Genomic DNA, 22,391 nt, shown 5'->3' on the forward strand with positions numbered 1-22,391 from the left:
ATCTACGCACTCCTTGCTTTAATAAAATAACATAACAACAATAAATTTCAAATAATACCATGTACACAGCGTTCTGTTTCAACTTTAAAAAACATCTACGAATTGAACAGTCTAGACACTAAACAACAAAATAAACTAAAATAAATTTCAAACAATTTAAAAAAACAAAAATAACGACAGAAATTCATACTAAAGAACCAATGAACATAGCATTCTACAAAATAAGAACAAGGATAAAATAAAATGCACTTACCATTAATTAATGCGTTTTCGAATAGCAGAAATATAAATTTCATACCGCCTTTAACATGCCGCCACGTAATCACTATTGTGTTTACACGACAGTCAGACACACTATCCAGAAAATTTATACTATGGTTCACAAATAAATAAAATCACAAATCCCTACTTCTATCATGCACTGCCATTAAAAATAATCTCCCAGACCCTCTTTCCACACTTCCAAATACCCACTACCTCTCAACAGGATAGCCACAATCATATTTCCTTTTGCCGAACTTCAATTCAACAACTACCATTTTATCTTTCCCTCCCATCTTCTCAGACACAGAGGCGAACCAATGAGCTCCAGCGAAAGATTTTTCAACATCAACAGGGTTGCCATAGAACATGCAATCGCGCCAAAAACCAGCGCAGAAGACATATCGCCACATTTGGTGAAATTAGGGCGTATATTAGAGTTGTACCCTGAGCTTATTTTTCTTAATACTTGATAAAATTTTTCACCTGAATGATCAATAATTATTTATATTAGTCCCATTTTATTTTCCATAGATTGGATAAACTTTCCAACACTTCATAACGAGAAAATGTTAAGCTTTCGAACTGCAAACGAAACATTGCATATTATTTTTCATTCATATGTAAACATGAAAAATATGAATAAAAAAAGAGCATTTTACAAGAACCAACTTTTTCTTACAGACTTAGACTTTTTTAAATAATATTTAATTTTCTTCAGTATGGCGATAAAATGAAAGAACTAGCATTTTTGGTTATTACATTTATTGTTTAAACAAATTTTAGTGTAAAAGATCTTTTATAATAAACTAAATATTAAAAAGGAATATTTCATAATTTATTTAATGATATAAATATATTAAAATTTATTTTTAATGATAATTTTTAATGTCAGCATTGTTTTAAACTGTCAAATGGTGCTATTGTTATTATTAAAATAATTATTAAACTTACAGTGATCCAGATTCTTACAGAATAAAAACCAAAGATCTATTTTTAATCTGTCACAGAAAATCATTTTACTTTAATTTTGCCGACTGTCTTTAATAAACACTTTTTTAATTGCAATATGAATTCTTACTATTCTATATTGCTCTTTAGCGAAATCTTGATATGTCCACTTTAGAGTTTATAATCATAATAGTTAATTTCGTAGCTCCCTAGATCGAAAGTTGTGCCTGCAACTAGGTGTAAGTTTTGATTTTTTGGATTAATTATGTGTATCCTTAAGGAATTGTAAAGGGGAAAAAATAGTAATTCTCTGAAAATTTAATAGACAACATTTTGAAAGGAACACACTTCAGAATAACATTTTAAAATATGCATGGCAGTTAGCCGAGGTTCCCACATCTCGTTACCGAAGCACACGTGGTAAAGCCTATATCAGATCAGGAAAGTGCAATGATAATATAGGATACCGGACGTCCCTTGCAAAGCACTTCATTCTTCCAGTATATTTAATCTTTTTTAATTGTTTATTCTATTGCATCATTTAAAACATCATATACTCTATAGCTTTTAAAAAATATAGCATTTTGCTAATGTATGAAGTTTAATTTAAAAAACGTAACAGTAAAATTTTAGGGGGGAAAAAGTTTAAGCATTATAAGCGACTGGTGTAACAATATTGTTTTCAAGTTTTGTTTATATATTTTTAAAAATATAATATTAATTACAATTTTCACAATTTTGAAAATATGACGAAAAAAAAGTTTAAAAAAATGATAACACAAATTTGTGAAAAACACAAATTTGAATTTTTAAATGAAAAACATTATTACTTTTAAATCTTTAAATCTATAATGACAAGTACATTAAAAATAAAACTGAAGTAATTAGATATTACAAATCATTTAATGCTATATGATTAATATATAATCATAATGCACAGCGTTTCAGCAATACATGAAACAAAATTTACAATACATTAAATAATCCTGTAGTATTATGGACTTAATTAGTTTATTGTTTGCTTTTATATTTTACACTAGTTATTGTTTACTTTTTTAATATTTTACACTAGTTTTTCAGTAGAAATCATTTTAGCTTTAAAAATAGACATAGTAAACGCATCGAATATTTAATCTAGTTTTCTTTAAATATCAATAAAATCATAGTATTGAAACCTCACCCTGCTGTTTTTAGTCCGAATGAAGTCCTTCCGTTTTATTGCATGTATCCACTTTCACATCTGCATCAACAGGAAAAGCGAAAATATGTATTGTAATTTCAGTTGCATCGCGGCACTGAACACATGTAAGACATTATATTGTTTCTGGAACAACCCACAAATTGCAAAAAAACTCAAATTTAAAGTGTCCGACTACAAAAAAAGCACGGTATATACCAAGATTTAGGTCAATAATTGCAGTTCAACCACTTCTCTCGTAGCAATGGCGACTAACAATAACCCGTGACCCAACACTGGCCTCAAACCCAAAGAAGGGTGCACTCTCTGCGCTCACGTCACGCGCTCTACGTCACTGAGCTGTAAGGCCTTGTTCTCGAAGGCCACGGTTTAATACTATTGATTCAAATGCAGGGAAAGATAGAGTTGAAAATAAAACTAAATCTAAGAAAAAGATGGGGAATATGAGAATAGGACCTTGTTTCAGATGTCATAAATTTGGGCACTTAATCGCTCAGTGTAAAGAAAATGTAAGTAAAAATCAGAAGTTTAAAATAGACGATAAAAATGGACAGTTTAAAGATAAAGAATTAATGTTAGTAGAAAATTATGTAACAACTACAGATAAAGGAGGTAAGACAGAGAAATTTAATTGGGTCATAGATACTGCAGCTACAACTCATTTCTGTAATAATAGAAATTTAATGACAAATTTCGAAGAAATAAATGATATACGTATGTCTTTAGCTGTAGGAAATTGTGAAAGTAAAGTGCTAGGAAAGGGTACCGTCAAATTTGCAGTAAAAGTGGGCAATCGAATAAATTGGATTGAGTTAGATAATGTGTTATATAATCCAAATCTAAGAAGAAATTTACTATCGGGAGCAAGGTTAGAAAAGGGAGGTGCTCATTTTAGCTTTAAAATTTCAAAAGGGAAGATGTGGATATACTTTAATAATTGGGATAGATTATGCTACGCTAAACGATATGACGGACTTTATCACGTAAAACCATTTAGATATGCAACAAATAAAAGGGAAGCTGGTTACGATACAGAAACTGGAAGGTTAAATAAAGTAGACGATGCAATGCTATGGCATCAGAGATTTAGCCACGTAAATTTTGATTATATTAAGAAAACTAGTAAGAATCAAAGCGGGAAAGGGTTACCAGAATTTGAAAAACCAATAGAGAGGTGTGAATCGTGTATTATTGCTAAATCTAGCAGAATAACTTTTAAAACTGTTCTGAAGAGATCGGATAAACCATTGCAGTTGGTTTATTTAGACGTTTGTGGCCCACTACCAGTTCCATCTAAGGGTGGGAGTAAATATTTTCTTGCTATTGTAGATGACTGTAGTAGATTAGTAACAGTGTATTGTATGAAAAATAAAAATGAATCGTTCTACAACTTTAAGAATTATCATAGGCAAATGGAAAGACTGACGAATAGAAAATTAATAAGTATACGCACCGATAACGGTGGGGAATTATGTAACAGGCAATTCGAAGGGTACTTAACCGAAAATGGAATTAATGTCGAACGCACAAACGCGTACACCCCAGACGAGAACTGTGTGTGAACGTTTTAACCGAATGGCATTAGACGCAGTTAAAGCTATGCTTAATGATGGTAAAATGGGAAAAGAATGGTGGGCAGAAGCTCTTGGCTGTATCGTACATACATGGAACAGAGTATGTCATAAAAGCAACCGAACACCTTATGAAATGTTCCTAAATAGAAAACCCAGTGTTGTTTATTTTAAAATATTTGGTTGTAAAGCTTATGTTGGCATGCCAAAACAGATTAGAAATAAATTACAAATGAGGTGCAAAGAAGGAATCATGGTAAGATATGCGAAGGAAACTAGGGGTTATAGGATATGGCTGCCAGAAGAACACAGATTAATAGAAACCTGCAATGTGAAGTTCGATGAAAAACTGAATGCAGCAAATGACATCCTGGAACAGAAATCAAAAACTAAGTTTAAAAGACTAGAGGAATCTGAGCTATTAGCAGAATCAGATGAAGAACAAGAAACTTCTAGAGAAGAAATAAAGTTGTCAGATGACAAAAGAATTATCAGACTTAAACTGGCAAAGAAAAGCAGTTAAAAGGCCAGACAGAACACTTACAGACATATATTATTATGTAGAGGGAACAGACACCCGTTTTAGATCTTATAATGATATTGAAAAGTATTGTGAGGCAAGAAATATTAAATTTGAAAAAGATAAGTTTGATTTTAGTGGAAAAAACGAATACTTGGGGAAAGTTAATTTTGTAGAACAGGAGACTAGCTCTGTGTCTGAAGAGGCAAATTCCGTAGAAATAGTTATCCCACAAAATTTTAAAGAAGCACGAAAATCAGTAAATGCCGAAGAATGGGATAAGGCAATGAAAGAAGAAATTGACACAATGAAGAAAAGAAAGGTTTGGGAATTAGTCGAAAAGCCAGAAAATAAAACTATAATAGGAAACAAATGGGTCTATACGCTAAAAAGAAATGAAAAGAATCAAGTGGTTAGTACAAAGCACGTTTAGTAGCACAGGGATTCAGGCAGAAAAGAGGTGAAGATTTTGATCACGTTTACAGTCCTGTAGTAAATTTTTCAATCATAAGAATATTTTTCACTATCCTGGTATGTTTATATGGATGGACTAATTGTCAGTTAGATGTAAAGAACGCATATTTATATGCAAACCTAAATGAGAAAATATATATGACCCAACCACAGGGATTTATCGAAGAGGAAAATAAAGTGTGTTTATTACACAAGGCCATTTACGGTCTACATCAAAGCGGCCGTGAATGGTTTTGTGAATTTGAAAGTACTTTAGAAAATCTACATTTTAAGAAAATACAATGGTGTAATTGTGTTTATAAGAGTTCAAATGTAATTCTTGTTATATGTAGATGATATTGTGATTTTTAGTAAAGATCAATATAGTATAGATAAAGTAATTTCACAGCTGAGTAAGTTTTTTGATCTTAAAAGTATTAGGCAAAACTAAAACGTTACTTGGAATTGAATTCTTAGAGAATGAGAATGGGGTTTTTAATACATCAGCAAAAATATATCGAAGAAATTTTTGAAAAATTTAAACATTTCCAGATATTAATAACTTCACTTCCCATAGCTAAAGGCACTATTCTTACAAAATTAGATTGTCCATCTACAAGTGCAGAAATTGCGGAAATGCATACATTAATTACCCTTTAGAAATCTGTTAGGATGTTTAGTTTTTGTAGCTAACAGGACAAAACCTGATATTACATATGCAGTGAATTATCTTATCACAATTTCAGGAGAATCCTGGAATTAGGCATTGGGAAGCATTGTTGAAATTGCTTGGTTATCTCAATAGTACTAAATAAGTTAAATTTATCGAAAATTAAACATATAAATTTATATTGTTATTCAGATGCTGATTATGCAAGTAATAGAGATGACCACGTGTCCATGGGAGGATTTATATTGTATTTAGATGAAGTACCAGTAATCTGGAAAACTGTTAAACAAAAGTGTGTAAGTTTATCAACCATGGAAGCGGAGTATATCACCTTATCTGAGGCAGCGAAGGAATTAATGTGGATGAAAAATGTCTTATAAGATGAAATTTTAAAGTTTAATTTAAGAGAGTGTAAACTATTTTGTGATAACAAGTCTGCCATTGATTTTTCTAGATCGCCAATAGAAAATTGCCGAACTAAGCACATAGACATAAAATATCACTTTGTTAGAAGACTAGTAAATGATGGATTGTTTGACCTTGACTTTATCACCAGTAAATTAAATACTGCCGACTTATTTACAAAAGCAGCGAGTGCTGTTAATTTAAGAAAGTTTTGTTTAGATGTTTTCGGTGTTTAAAGACAATAAGTGTTTTCATATAATAGAATTGAACTATGAACTTCTGTAATTCTGTGCAAGTTTTTTTTTTTTTTTTTTTTGTCTTTGCGTGAGGAAAAGAGGGCCGTTTGTTGGCTTTAGTTTTCCACATGCAAATTTTGATCGGAGGTCAATCGGCGGTAAGCTAATGTGGTTGCCGCTGATTGGCCGATGACGTCAAGATCGACGGGTTGGCCGAGTATTATATACAGTCAAAAGTCGTTAATTCGGACACCCATAATCCGGAATGATCTATAAACCGGACCTCAAAGCTAAAAACTTTCTGCGCATGCACCGTGTTGACACATTCGCATAGGCGCTTACGCGTGCTCGTAAGACCTCTTATGACTGCGCATTTGCGTGTGCGCAAGCGCAGACTACGTTTTCGCGTGAGCGTTTTATGTATAACGGACGGTATAAGCTAAAATTATCTAATTATCTATTTCAGTTAATGTTGATGATTGCGTTGTTCCTTAATTTTCGAAGTGGATCTGGCTTATTATTTTTTGCAGACTGTAAGAGCAATTTTATAAAAGTAAACTTGAACTTTCGATTATGTCTAGGATTTCCGATTCTGGAGCTCCCAAAGGATTGTACAAAACGAAAGTATGTTTCGATGTCCATCAAACAAAAAGTGGAATTGCTGCAAAAAATGGATAAAGACATGAAGAATGTGACAGAGAGGTTAGTGAAAACGAAAAAATTTCGATTGACAAGAATGATGATGAATGAATTGGAAGTTAATCTGTCAGCACTATCCTTATCTTCAGGGCAGATGTTTTTATTTTATTTGGCTTATAATTCCTTACTAAATGTAGTATTTTATCTCGATGTACTCCGTCTTTGATATGATTTTAATCAAATTCTTCGTCATTATAATTCGCTTCCGATAGTGAAGAAAGTGACACAGAGGTTATTGAAAACGAAAAAATTTCGGCTAATCTTTGAAATATGGTAACAGGTAGTTTGACGACATTTTGGTATGGCGATAAAAATTACTAGCTAGGACCTTGTACATAGATAAAGTCAAGAGTGTGCGCAGTGCCATTTTTATGCAATTCTGGGATGTTTTTTTTAGTGAAAATAGGTCGACGTGTACATGAATGATACCGTGTATGTGCAATTCTTAAAAACGTGGCAAGCAGTTTGCGATTCTGCATTTTCTCCCAATTTCGCACCTAATCTTCGTCATGATTAAGCATTTTTTTTCCATAAAAGTTCTAGTATACGCGTAATTCGGCTAGCAGATTGTTGGAAAAAATGTTGAGTAAAAAAAAAAAAAAAATTGCCTTTACTTCGTGAAAACATAATGGCGTCCAAAATAAAACTAGCAGGTTGCTGTAGCAGGGTTGGTTGCCAAATTTTCGCCAAAAAATCGCCAAGTTACCATAATCCAAAGATTAACCAAAATTTCGATTGACAAATTAGTTGGTATTTTCGACACAGCAATTATAGGATTTGAACAGCGGAACTTTGTAACTGAAGAAGAAATTACAGTCAAAAGTCGTTAATTTGGACACCCATAATCCGGACCTCAAAGCTAAAAACGTTCTGCGCATGCGCCGTGTTGACACATGCGCGTAGACGTTTACGCGTGCGCGTAAGACCTTTAACGACTGCGCATATGTGTGTGAGCAAGCGCAGAATACGTTTTAGCATGCGAGTTTTACGTTTAACGGACGGTATATGCTAAAATTATCTAATTATCTATTTCAGTTAATGTTGATGATTGCGTTGTTCCTTAATCATCGAATTGGATCCGGCTTATTATTTTTTGCAGACTGTAAGAGCAATTTTATAAAAGTAAACTTGAATTTTCGATTATGTCGAATAGAATTTCCAATTCTGGAGCTCCCAAAGGATCGTACAAAACGAAAGTATGTTTCAATGTCCATCAAACAAAAAGTGGAATTGCTGCAAAAGGATGGATAAAGACATGAAGAATGTGACAGAAAGGTTAGTGAAAACAAAAAAATTTTGATTGACAAGTTAGTCGGTATTCTCGGCACAGATTACGGGACTTGAACAGCGGAACTTCGTAACTGAACAAGAAATTATGTCTGTTTACAGAATTAAAGACAAAGTATTAGCACAAAAAACGAAGCAACTTAAACAACTTACATTGAAAGAAATGTTGGCTGATCTTTAGAATATGGTAACTGGTAGTTTGGCGACATTTTGGAGGCGATAAAAGTTACTACCTAGGACTTTGGTAATAATGTGAGCAGTACTCAGTTCCGATTACGCATTATTTTGTGTGAGGGAAATGAGAGATCATGGGATATGTCATGTGATATTAATGGACGAATTACGGTTCTTTAATTGGAAAAGGGGGGAAATCGGGAAAAAATCTGGAAATTTTGTATTTGGCTTTATTCTGTGTTGTGTGAAACAGTGTTCGTTAATTTTTGGATCCCATGGCCCTAACTAAAGTGAATTCGAAATGGGTATTTAGTGAGATTGAAAGAGGTAGTAATAAGTGTTTCTTTAAGGTTGTGCGAGATAGAAGTAAAGATGTTTTATTAAGTTATTTATTTTACCTGGTACCTTGCTGTGAACTATAAGTATGATTTCAAAGATCCTGAAACAGAAATAAGAAAAGTTTATCGGACACATAATCAAGATTGTGAAGAAGAATAGGTAAGTTAGTATTTTTAATTATTTGAGGATATTATTTTTATGCATTGTTCTAAATGTAAGGTGGAAGTAAAGTAATTTGGTATTATTGGGAAAATTGTTATTAGCAATGATTTAGTTTAAAGTAATTAGGATTTTAAGCTAATTTTTATTAATTTAATGTAATGTATGTGCTTATTTATATTTTAAGTAGTGTTTTTGAATTTAATTATATTTTAATTAAATGATAGTTATTTTGTGAATTTTATGTTTGTAGGAATTTGGTATACGTTTTAGTTGAAGTAAACGTGCATGGAAAGAATTTAAATATTTGACACTAAGTATTTGTAATGTTTGCGGTATGAATTCGTTGGTGACGTTTATAATATAATAGATAATTTAGAGGTAAAAGTTTTTGGATATTTTATTTATTTTATACGTGGAAATGTTCATATTTGGAAAGCTTATATACTTTTTCGTTATTAGGTAATTTCATATATGTTCTTTTTAACGGGTTTAAAGATTCAGAAAATTGTCATGCATTTTTGTGAAATTTTTCTAATTTATGAGAAAAAAGGAGTGTACAGGGATATGGTAAAGAGTGTGCGCAATGCCATTTTTGTGCAATTCTGGGATTTTTTTTTTAAGTAAAAATAAGTCGACGTGTACATGGTTTAGTGATATTTTAATTAAATGATAGTTATTTTGTGAATTTTATGTTTGTAGGAATTTGGTATACGTTTTAGTTGAAGTAAACGTGCATGGAAATAATTTAAATATTTGACACTAAGTATTTGTAATGCTTGCGGTATGAATTCGTTGGTGACGTTTATAATATAATAGATGATTTAGAGGTAAAAGTTTTTGGATATTTTATTTATTTTATATGTGGAAATGTTCATATTTGGAAAGGGTATATACTTTTTCGCGATCAGGTAATTTCATATATGTTCTTTTTACCGGGTTTAAAGATTCAGAAAATTGTCATGTATTTTCGTGAAATTTTTCTAATTTATTAGAAAAAAGCAGTGTACATGGATATAGTGAAGAGTGTGCGCAATGCCATTTTTGTGTAATTCTGGGATTTTTTTTAAGTAAAAATAAGTCGACGTGTACATGGTTTATGTGTATGTGTTATTTTGAAAAACGCGTAAGGAGTATGGTATTGTGCACTTTTTCCCAATTTTGCAGTGAATATTTGTCATGATTAAGCAGTTTTGTTAGATAAAATTTCTAGCATAAGTGTAATTCGGCTAGTAGATTGTTGGAAAAAGTGTTCAGTAGATAAAAAGAAAAGAAACATGTCTTTACTTCGTGAAGACAAAATGGCGGCGTGAAAAAAAAATAGAGGGTTGCTGTAGGAGAGTTGGTCGCCAAATTTTCGCCAGAAAATCGCTAAGTTACCATAATCTAAAGATCAACCGAAATGTTTAATAAAGTAAACAAATAAATATTAAGCTTTTTTTTTGTAAATTTTGATACTCTTTAGATCATAATTGTTCTTTATTTCATAAATTATGGTTTCATATTTTTAGCTTTAGAATTTCTGCATACCATCTTACCAGATTTAAACTGATAATCTATAATCCGGAATCGCCGAAGTCCCGACAAGTCCGGATTAACGACTTTTGACTGTATGTCTGTTTATAGAATTAAAGAGAAAGTATTATCACATAAAACGAAGCAGCTTAAACAACTTACATTGAAAGAAGTGTTTAATAAAGTAAGCAAATAAATATTAAGCTTTTTTTTTATTTGTAAATTTTGATACCCTTTAGATTGTAATTGTTCTTTATTTCATAAATTACGGTTTCATATTTTTAATTTTATAATTTCTTCATGCCATCTTACCAGATTTAAAGTGATGGTCTATAATCTGGAAAAATCGATAATCCGGAATCGGCAAAGTCCCGATGTGTCTGGATTAACGACTTTTGACTGTACAATATATTTATATTTTTAGTGTTAAATATCACTTATTTTAATTAAATTTTTTTGTGATTGAAATTATCATATCTTCAGTCACATATTTAAAAATGGTTTTATTTCTACGTAAAGTGTACATTGTATCCATTTTTATGTAGTGCATACTTTCCGAAATTGTATATTAGGCATAGCGGGAGAAGATGCCCTGCCCTTTAAGCACAGTCTATGTGTAACAGCTCCTGTCATGTGGGAGCGCTGTCTTCCGCGGGCTGCCGTCCGGAACGTGTTAAACAGCCTTTATTAGAAAATATGTATATTTACCTATTTTAGTCTCTATTTTCATAAAGATGGCATTTATAATATTAATGAAAACAAGAAAGCAAAATATCTTAAATTATAAGCTGTTATATAACAAGTGACAAAAAATCTCATGATCAAGATTTGTTTATAAAAACAGTTGAAACTTGGAATAAAACAAAAAAGAACACATATGAAAATGACAGCATTGTTTGGCTGAAGGACTGTAAGCATGGCTGCTCGAAGAATGGTTATGTATATGGTTGTCAGAGTTTGGCACATGAAAATTTGGTGACTTCTACTAAGGTGGTTACATTAATACAGAAGTATCCAAAATTTCATTAAATTGAATAATAAATATAATTTTACAATTTATTTAATTAAATATTAAAATAAATACAAATTTGCATTGAATTCCTTCTGTTCGTATATATTAAATAACTTAACATTATGTAGTTATTGAAGGAATTATCATTTACAGTAGTCAATTTCTTTTTCATGCGTGTTTATGACATTTGGCAATAAATCTCACTTTTTTATTTAATCGAATTGCTCCAAGATTGTTTACTGTCACCAGGGTCGCTACAAAAGATGAGTACTGCTTTGTGTGTAGACATTTTTAAAATCTGAAGATTGTGTGCATAGCAAATTAATAAAACTTTCTTTAGTAATGTGACCAAATTCGATGGTCATACGTTGTACCAACAAGATATTGCATTTTGTCTTTCGTGTCATGTAGTGGAGCATTAACACGAGGGCTTTGCAGGACAAAAGTGTCAGAAGCCCAACTTCATTACTTGGCAACCATGCATTGGTACATCATAAAATCTTGTATAAGGATTTTATGTAAATAATCTAAACATTGGAGCTTTAGGCTCCAATGGTTAGAATATTTACATTGGAGCTTTAACCTTTGCCATTGGAGCTTTAGGCTCCGATGACACCTGCCATAAAAACAGATCAAATACAGAAGCAAACACAAATTGAAATTCAGATATTAATTTATTTCACCGAGTTAGCTGCACATTCAAACATGCACAAATTTGCCTTCCTTAGTTGGCTGTGGCCTAAGCCCTGTTTTGCAGGTGTGAACAGAGCTAAATAAATTTTGTTATTAAGGCTATGACAATAATGAAGACTAGACCATCATATAAATGTTCTTTAATGTCTACTTCGAAGTTGCAGGCATGAAAATGCACTTTGTGCCTTCTTCAGGCTGCAGTGGCTACTTCTTTTACATTCAAAATGTAGTAATGTAGAATAATGCGAGATAACATTTTATCAGGTGTTCTAAAAATTCCCTGTGAATGTATGCATGTAATTTTCATAAAGTAGCTGATCTATTAATACACTACCCAACATTGAAAATGCAACACCAAGAAGGAATGGCCAGAAAGTGATGAAATTTGGCAAATACAGAGAGAGAGAGCAACAAACAATAAGTGATCTTTATTTCGAAATGATATGTGTAATACAGAGCAAAAACAGCATCAGTTCAGTAGGTTGTAGGACCACCTTTGGAGGGCAATACATGAAGCAATTTGTCTAGGTACAGAGTCATTGAGACTGGATGGTGTCCCTGAGCAATGGCTCTCCATTCCCTGTCAACCATTCGCCCTAGTTCATCTTCTAAACACGGCAGTGGCAGGGTCTGCAAATGGTGTCCAATCACATCCCAGATCTGTTAGGTGAGAGATCAGGAGAGAACAGTGGCCAGGGAATCATCTGTACAACTAGCAGAGCATATTGGCTGATCGAGCAATGTATGGCTGGGCATTATCCTGCTGATAAAGGATTATTGGGCACTCCCTGAATGCTCTCCCTGTTGCACAGTGGGGCATTCCATAATTGCTGCCTGATGGGACCTGCCTCCACATCGACAACACACTTGTGTGCGCCGACTGTCATTGGAGAAACAGAAGCATGACTAATCTGTGAATACGACCGTGTGCCATTCCATTGTCCAAATCGCTCGAGCCCGGCACCATTGCAGACTTTGGGGTTTATGATGTGGGATCAATATCAATCTTCTTAATGGCATGAGTGCATGCTACTAGCTACTAATTGACGGCATTAGGTTGTGGTCAATATGGGAACATCCAGGGTGTCTTGATCATGCTGCAGAATGGAGGTAGAAGTGGCTTGCGGATGCACCACCACTTGTCTGTCAGCAGATTGTTGATTTGTACGTGCTGACATCTTTCAACTGCACTGCACCCCTTGAACTTGCCACATTTCCTTGTTTCAACCATCATTGCCATAGCTGGTGCACTGTGGATCTGTTCAGATGTGTGTCAGCTGAGATTTGCTGTATGGACCAACCTGCTCTTCTCAGTTCGATCACCATGCCCCTCGTAAAATGGTCTGGCATTCTGTGCTGTTACACGCATCCTCTGAAACAAGAAAAAATTCTCTACGATGATTTCCATAGCAGAAATAATGGCATTAAATTTGAAAATTCTGCAGGTTCCTTCCCTTATATTTTCTTTAAGATGCGCTGGAGAGTTGCGCATTTCACATCATTCTCATGACTCGGTGACATACATGTACTCTGAAATTTGCATAATTTTCAGGCCGTTATTTCTGCTATGGAAATCATTGTAGAAAATCTGTTTTTGTTTCAGACGTTTGTTGTTTGTTCTTGGTGTTGTATTTTCAATGTTGGGTAGTGTATCTTGATGGGAATGAGTAGGATATTTAAACAATGAAAAATTAATTTTTGTATGAATTTTGTAAGTAGTAAGATGATTTAATAAGTGGTAGCTTTTCTGTTAATTATTATATGTTTGTATTGGTTTCTAGAAATTTTTATGTAATAAATGGCAGATTTTTTTTTATAAACCAGTGAGTTTAATAAGCAGTGGGTATCACATATACATTTGAAAGTATTATTTATCTTATAGAAATAAATGCGTCTTGCATGTGCATTTAATGTATAGGATAAATACTGCTTATGAACATATTTAAGTACATCTTGCTATGTGCCTGAACTTTTGAAGCCATAAATTTTTAAGGATAAGGGTTCAGGTGTAAACTGTAGGGTCAAATTTTGAAGTTTAAGAAAATTTTCTCAAAGGTAAAGGTATTTTGAAAACTTTCAGGTATTGAAAGCAAGGCTTACTTTGGTTAAATATATCTATTATATTCAGTAACAGTGATGAATGTTTTATATAGTCCATTAAGAGTAAAACATATCTTATGCAAAATAATTTTATTTTAAAGCATATACATATATTCATAATTCTCATATAAACATCATTAATGTTGCCATATTATGCAAATACTAATGCAAGTAAAGTAATATTTTTATTTATAAAAATGTATGATTAAATAAAACTAATTTGATATTTTTATAATTATATAGGATTGAATGAGGATTTAAAAAATGTATGATTAAATAAAACTAATTTGATATTTTTATAATTATATAGGATTGAATGAGGATTTAAGAAATATTGGAGTGGAAAAAATCTGCATTAATAGTTCATTTATTGAATTGGAAAGTGCCTGTAAATACCTATGGCAGATTCTGAAGATTGCCAGCTTTCTGATTTGCAAAGTGAATTCAAAAAGCTAAGAGTTGATTTAAATAGGTAAGAAGACTGTGAATATAGTATCTTTTAAAGAAATGCGGATCATTTTGCTATTTAAAATTTGAAACTGCATCAAAAGAGAGTATTCTCGAAGTGGCAGCTTTGAAATTAATTAAATTTAAAAGGTTCAATTGACACTGTATTCTGATTTTGTTATATCTGTTTCTTATATCTAAGTATGAATAAAAAATCTGAATCATTCTTTTTTTTTTTTAATATTTTTAATTTCTTAATTTTTCAATTTATGTTGCAATTTTACATTTTGAGTAAAATATGATTTTAAAACTGTGTATATTTTATATTATAAATGAAAAACAATGTAAATTATGAGTGATTTTGCATGTTTCTGTAAGTACAAAAACCATTTCAATAACCTTACCACTTTATTGTGTTTTTATAAATATTCCATTTTTTCATTAAAATCAAAGCAAAATGGATTTATATTTCATTTTGTATATAATTTGATAGCTATTATATTTTTCTTAACAAAATGTTTTATATTTTTAAATGTGTGCTCTGTAATTATTAAAAAAAAGAAAGTTTTTGGGGAAAACGAGTATAGAAATAGTGAACTAAAAGTAAAAGAAAATTAGACAATTTTTAATTTCACTATTTATTCAAAAATATTTTTTCATAACAATAAATACAAATAATTGTGATAAGTCTAATATTTCTTAACAGTATGGTATTGTTCAAAGCATTTTCCTGTGAAGTGGGACACAGCAGAATTTACAGATAAAGTTTTATTCTGTATTTTTTTGGCTGAGTACACACGGCATTTTCTGTATGGATTTCTTTTCCTCCCAGTACCAACAATTTTCTTGGCATATGCATGCATAGTCTGCCAGGGAAATTAGTGTTTTGGTAGTCTTTGCAAATCAGATGTAGATGGCTGTGTTTCTTCAGTTCTGGTTTCATCAGTAACCCAATACAGTGCAATATTATGCAAAAGTTTTTTGTATATATATATATATACAGTCAAAAGTCGTTAATTCGGACACCCATAATCCAACATGATCTATAATCCGGACCTCAAAGCTTTAAACTTTCTGCGCATGCGTCGCGTTGACGCATGTGCATAAGGCCTTTACGGCTGAGAATATGCTTGTGCGCATGCGCAAAATACGTTTACGAGTGCGCGTTTAATGTATAACGGACAGTAAAAGCTAAGCTAAGCTAAAATTATTTAATTATCTATTTCAGTTAATGTTGCAGATTGCGTTTTTCCTTAATCTCCGAATTGGATTGCGTTTTTCCTTAATCTCCGAATTGGATCCGGCTTATTATTTTTTGCAGACTGTTAGAGCAATTTTATAAAAGTAAGCTTGAACTTTCGATTATGTCAAATAGAATTTTTGATATATATTTATTAATATGTAAATGATCTACAAAGCGAAAGTATGTTTCGAAGTTCATTAAACAAAAAGTGGAATTGCTACAAAAAATGGATAAAGGCATATCCTTTGTTTATCTAAACTTTAACGTTTGTTTATCTAAACTTTGTTTATCTTTAACGCCGCAGCGCCCCACAATGAATTGGAAGTTGATCTGTCAGCACTACCCTTATCTTCAGGGCAGATGTTTTTATTTTATTTCGCTTATAATTCCTTACTAAATGTAGTATTTCATCTCGATGTACCCCATCTTTGATATGATTTAAATCAAATTTCTCGTCATTATAATTCGCTTCCGATAGCGAAGAAAGTAACAGAGGTTATTGAAAACGAAAAAATTTCAGTTGACAAATTAGTCGGTGTTCTCGACACAGCAATTATAGGACTTGAACAGCGGAACTTTGTAACTGAACAAGAAATTATGTCTGTTTAAAGAATTAAAGAGAATGTATTATCACATAAAAACGAAGCAACTTAAACAACTTACATTGAAAGAAATGTTTAATAAAGTAAACAAATAAATATTAAGCTTTTTTTTGTAAATTTTGATACCCTTTAGATCATATTCTTTATTTCATAAATTACGGTTTCATATTTTTAATTTTATAATTTCTGCATGCCATCTTACCAGATTTAAACTGATGATCTATAATCCGGAAAAATCGATAATCCAGAATCGCCGAAGTCCCGACGAGTCCGGATTAACGACTTTTGACTGTATATTGTTGTTCAGTTTTACAAAATACTACTTTCTGAAACTAAGTAATTCTAAATCAACTAATTTAATAAACTAACTAGAAAGAAACGGTACAAACACCTTGCATTTTTACATTGTATACTTATATGTTATATCTGTTGTCCAGTCGTAAGTCTTCTAAATATGTACTTTTACATGACCCGTGCTCTAGTCCCAGGCTGGGAAAAACTTAAAAGTTCGTTTCTCACATATAATTTGTTAATAACAGTTAATGTGCAGTTCATGATATGTTAAGTACCTTCCAGTGGAGTTTTTGATTTATAAAATGATCAAAAACATTTTGACATTAAAGTCAAAATGTACGTAGGTCATTCAGAAAGTTTGTTCTACTGCGTAAACATGTTCTGTCTAAGCCTATTTGGATGACACTGTGTGGCAATACTTCAGATATGTACCTTTATCGCGTGACGTAGCGGCTTCCCTGAGACAAGTTTAGTTTTTCTGATAATCAGTCACAAACATTTCTCGACAGCTGCAAATAGCGTCCAAATTGGAAATGCGTGCAGTGATTCGATTTTCGTGGGCAACTGCACTGAAATTTATGGGCAGTTGCATAAAGTGTATGGTGAAAATGCAATGTCACGTCAAGTTGTCGCAAAATGGTGCAACATGTTTGAGAATGGATGTACAGATATTGACGACGCTGAGCGCGAAAGAAGACCATAGACTGCAACGAATTAGAAAATCGCTGCTCGCGTGAATGAATGCATTCTTGCAAACAGACGCATAACGATAGATGAAATCTCAAATGAACTGGATATTTCTCATGAAAGTGTGCATAAAATTATTGCCGATCACTTTAAATTTCGTAAAGTTTTTGCTCGGTGGGGGCCACGTCTATTGATGCAAGAACATAAAGAAAAGCGTTTTAAAAGTGCATTTGCATTTTTGCAACATTACCAAACGGAAGGAAATGATTTTTCGGACATAATTGTGACTGGAGATGAAACTTAGATTCACCACTTCTCACCTGAAACGAAATACAGCTCGCCTGAGTGGAAACATTGCAGTTCTCTGACACGAACAAAGTGTCGAACTGTTCCATCTATAGGAAAGGTGATGATGACGCTCTTTTTCGACAGAGAAGGCATTGTGCATACCAGAGTTCATGCCGCAGGGTGTCACAATTAATGCATCATCTTATTGTGAAACACTAAAACGATTGCAACAATCACTTAAATATTGACGCCCAGGTAAACTGTTGAACGGCATTGTGCTCCTTCCTGCATGACAGTGCAAGACCGCATGCAGCAAAACTAACGTTTGACCTTCTGAAAAAGTTTAGGTGGGAAGTGTGGAATCATCCTCCTTATAGTCCAGACCTTTCACCTCCTGACTTCCATGTGTTTGGTCCCATGAAACAAGAACATTCAAAGCGACGATACCATTCGGATGCCGAAGTGAAAGCTGCAGCCTAACAATGGTTACCGGACACTGGACAGGATTTCTTTGCAGAAGGCATCGAAAAACTTTTACCACGCCTCGATATATGCTTAAATAGCAGAGGTAATTGCATTAAAAAGTAGATTTTGAATGGAACTTTAAAATATTAATAAAGTTATTGTAAAATTTTGCTCCCATTTTGTTTTCTTAGGCAGTTCAACTAACTTTTTGATTGACCCTCATAATACATTTGGGGAATATGAAAAAAAAATTTTAATTATTTAAAAAAAATTCGTACATTAAAAAGATTTTAGATGTGTTAAAAATTTTTAATTTACAATGGCAGGATCTTTCATAAATCCGCACAGTTTGCTATTAATTTTTCCTACATTTCTTTAACCAACAGATTTTAGCCTTATTATTTTAAACTGCTGTCTTTTTCTGCATAATATGTACCAATACTTTGTACTATTTATTAAATTTCTATCTCGAATTCTTCATTGTGCTGAATGTTTAGATATTGCTTGTCAAGAGATCAGAACTGTAAGAAATCACTAGAAAGCCTTCCAGATTTGGTTAGCTAGTTTGTGCTATGTGGTATATATCATATGAAAATTTGGCCTTGTCATGGAGAAGGATGATATTCACAAATTTTACACTGGAAATTTTTCGAAACTACATTACTTCTTTTATTGCATAAAATTAAGTAAAAAGGTGTGCTTTAAAAAAAGGAGAAATTATGTATTTCTGTGGTGCTATGTGCATTGCATGTTTTATTTGCAATAAGGGTTCAGTTCCAAAAGAATACAATTTAGATCCCTATTGCAAAATAAAATTTTAAAGCGAGATTTGAAATTTTGCAAAGCAAATTCAAAAGGAAAGTTATAGTTTCTAAAATCTGGCCTCCAACAGCATTTTTTAAAAAATACGTTTGTTTACTTTTCAAACTGTTGCCACCAAATATTATCATCATATATAACATTTAAAGAATATAAATAATGAAGAATCTGCATGAATGCTTCTCTCACATTGTGAAAAATCAACGGTACCTAGAACCATCAAATTTTAAATAACTAGTCTTCCAACTGAACATGGGCACTTGGAAGACCGAATTTTGAATTTAAAATTTGTTTTATTTTCTATTAAAAATTTTGTAAAATTTAAAATGAATTTTTATTAACAAACTCTGTGATTTCAAAGCGAGTGGAAGTACTGTACAGGAAAAAATCTTTTTATCTCTAGCTCACAAGACTGCGTATCGGAAATTTTTAACGATATACTTTTTTATATATTTTGTGATATTGCTGTTGAATTGAATTCTATGTGTTTTAATTGCAAAGAACATGATATTTAATCAGTAAATGTAATGCACAAATATTATCGCCCTGTACAAATATTATTGGAAGAATTTAAATAATGAAGAATCTGCATAAATAAGTGTATGTATGTTTCTCGCATTGTGATAAAACAACGGTACCTAGAGTTATTTTGTAACACTTTAATGAATTTTTGATTAACAAACTCAAGGATTTCAAAGAGAGCAATGGCAATGTTGTACAGAAAAAACAATTTTTATCTCCAACGCATGAGACTATGTATCAGAAATTCTAAAGATGTGCTCAATTAAAAATTATTTTAGATATTGCTCTTGAACTGAATTTTATGGTTTAAGTGCGAAGAACATGATATTTAATAAATAAAGGTAACACACAAGATGTTAAAAAAGCGCCTTTGAACGTAATTTAAAATCTGAAACCTTTCCAATTTTCTTTTAATTATTTATTTTTGTTAAATTTTTTCTTGTATTTAAATTTTCTTTTCCTTTTTGCAGTTTGTGTCGTAATCATGAAAAGCATACGAACAAATGCTGTTGGCGCACTCATTTGGGAACAAATAAAGACAGAGATGTAAGTCTTAACCTCTTAAGTGGTGCAAAATTAGAACATTGTAAGTGCCGTGGAAACAACAGCTGCATGCGAATGCTTGCTCGAAAGAAAAGAAAGAAGTATCCAACTAAACATAATTTTACAGAGAAAGCATCTGGTTCAGAGCCTAATTGCTTTCAATCGGGATTGCATGGAATTGTTCAAGTCGTTAAACATTCTGTGCAGTCTCAGCAATGCTCAAGTACAGCTTTATTAGATCATAGATTAGCCATAAGTGTTCAATATGTTGATGAACATGCTTCTCAGCAAGACAATACTGATGATATTACTGTGGATGAACTGGCAGGCTACTTTGAAAACTTAGTGTATATACCAAAAAAAATGTCTCATATGGCTGAAATGATGTATACATGATTTCTGTGTCTGTAAATGTTTTTTAAAACAAAGTGTACTTGCATGAAAATAGTTTTTTCAACTAGAATGTTCCTTCTAATCCTTAAGTGAATTGACTTAAAATATTTCTATGCTGGATGTTGATATAACTGTTTAATAAAAATTTCATATTATTTAAATGATGCTTTTATCTGTGTTTTTACTATGCAGGAAACATAATGTATTACCGATTAGATAGAAACATCAGCTTCATAAACTGTTATTATTCTTTCAGCTGATTTATTGATCTGGCTGACAATTTGTGATTTTAGAAATTGTACGTTAGGTACATTTTATGAAATATTTACCGCTAGTGTTTTCACTTTTGTTAAAATATCAAATCAAGGTGGTTTCAAATAAAAATTGCTTAATGCATAATTTTCTGTTAGTTTGATTAATATGTAATAAGTCTGTGAGGTTTTTGTATGTTGTTCATCAAAATTAAATCACAAAGCATATAAATAATCATTATTATTGATATAAAGTTGCAGAATCTTATGGATATGTTTAATTGTATTAAAATTTGTTGGTAGAGGAAGTGAGTACCCATGGAATGATTGAAGTCAGGGAAGACCAGTTGGAAAACGGTAACATTAAACTCATAATTTACTGCATGGAGTCTTCAAACAGGAAACCTACCTGGACACTTCAGTCTGTAGTCCTACGACAAAACAGTAAACTCTCTAGGACTCGCTGCATATTCAGATGGGTGTCTTGCACCGGAAACTTGAATTGGATGATTGAAAGGTAATCTGATGGTAATTGATACTTCCAAGATTCCAGATGACCGTACAGAACTACACAGCATTCCAATTGGAGATCTCTTTGGAATAATGAAGACTGCTTAGAGTTCACAATGCTAGGGCTGATGTGTAAAAGTAGTGCTGATTTGCAATACCTGTGCTGGTCAGAAAAGACACAGCGCTGAGTGAAGCTGTAATGCTACAGTGTAGAAGCACCTTTTAAATACTTTGCCTTCAGTATCCTGGAACCTTTGCCACAAACTCGTGGTGGCAACAAACAAATCTGCATTGTCATTGATTACTTCACAAAATGGCCTGAAGTATATCTTATTCTTGATCAAGAGGCTTTCACGGCAGGAGAGGTAATGATAAACGCTGGGTAGTGCCTCTTCAATTACATTCCGATCAAAGAAGGAATTTAATATCAACTGGAATTTAAGAACTCCGTAAGCTAATTTGTATAAATAAAACTCGAATGACACCTGTGGAAATTTTGATTAATTGATAGATGGCGCTAGCGTTGCGTGTTAACGAGACTCGACGTGCCTTCTGAATTTCCATAGACTCTCCACCGGCAGTTCGATAGATGGATGTCTGATGCTTCGTACACTATTTGATTAGGAACACTTCGGTTCCTATTTAAAAGATTTTGATTTTCGATTATGAAAGCATATAGATTTGTTTGTCAACTGAACCACTATGTTTTGATCAATGATCTGTAAATATTGTACATATTAAAAGTTACATTTTAAAGTGATTGTTGTGTCTATTTGCAACAAATGAATGCCGCTTTTGTAAAAAAATTGGACATATCGAAAAGGCGTGTTATTTGTCTAGGAAAAACCGACAGGTTAAACAAAAGAAAGTTGAGGCAAATAATGCTTATGATTCGAAAAATGAGATCCCCATCTATGGATTTAACTCCAGAACGCACATGTTAAGAGAGGAAGATCCAAAAAGACCGCCAATAATGCTTCAAGTTAAAATTGAAAACAAACCAGTTAGCATGGAATTTAATACTGGGGGAACAGTTTCGGTAATGTCTATAAATAAATTTAGAAAAATTTCCAATAAAAAGATT

The 22,391-nt window shown here is 32.4% G+C and overlaps 1 protein-coding gene across 3 annotated transcripts in view; it reads left to right on the forward strand.

Annotated features, from left to right (window-relative positions):
• Positions 1-20,707, forward strand: part of LOC118203134 (uncharacterized) — a 29,771-nt gene extending 9,064 nt beyond the window's left edge. Inside the window, exons 2-4 of one of the 3 annotated variants that reach the window (XM_085822365.1) lie at positions 6,847-6,967; positions 14,554-14,715; positions 20,081-20,707. In XM_085822365.1, the coding sequence (XP_085678491.1) occupies positions 14,642-14,715; positions 20,081-20,549 (543 nt within the window). In that variant the 5' untranslated portion in view covers positions 6,847-6,967; positions 14,554-14,641 and the 3' untranslated portion in view covers positions 20,550-20,707. Of the gene's footprint in view, positions 1-6,846; positions 6,968-10,434; positions 10,623-14,553; positions 14,716-20,080 lie in introns of all 3 variants that reach the window. The other 2 variants (XM_085822373.1, XM_035375386.2) reach the window with 2 other exon arrangements.
• The last annotated feature ends 1,684 nt before the right edge of the window (positions 20,708-22,391 follow it).

The sequence above is a fragment of the Stegodyphus dumicola genome, chromosome 1, assembly GCF_044657685.1.
Source record: "Stegodyphus dumicola isolate Sdum_Otavi_A_Nest chromosome 1, ASM4465768v1".
In the NCBI taxonomy this organism is placed as follows: Eukaryota; Metazoa; Arthropoda; class Arachnida; order Araneae; family Eresidae; genus Stegodyphus; species Stegodyphus dumicola.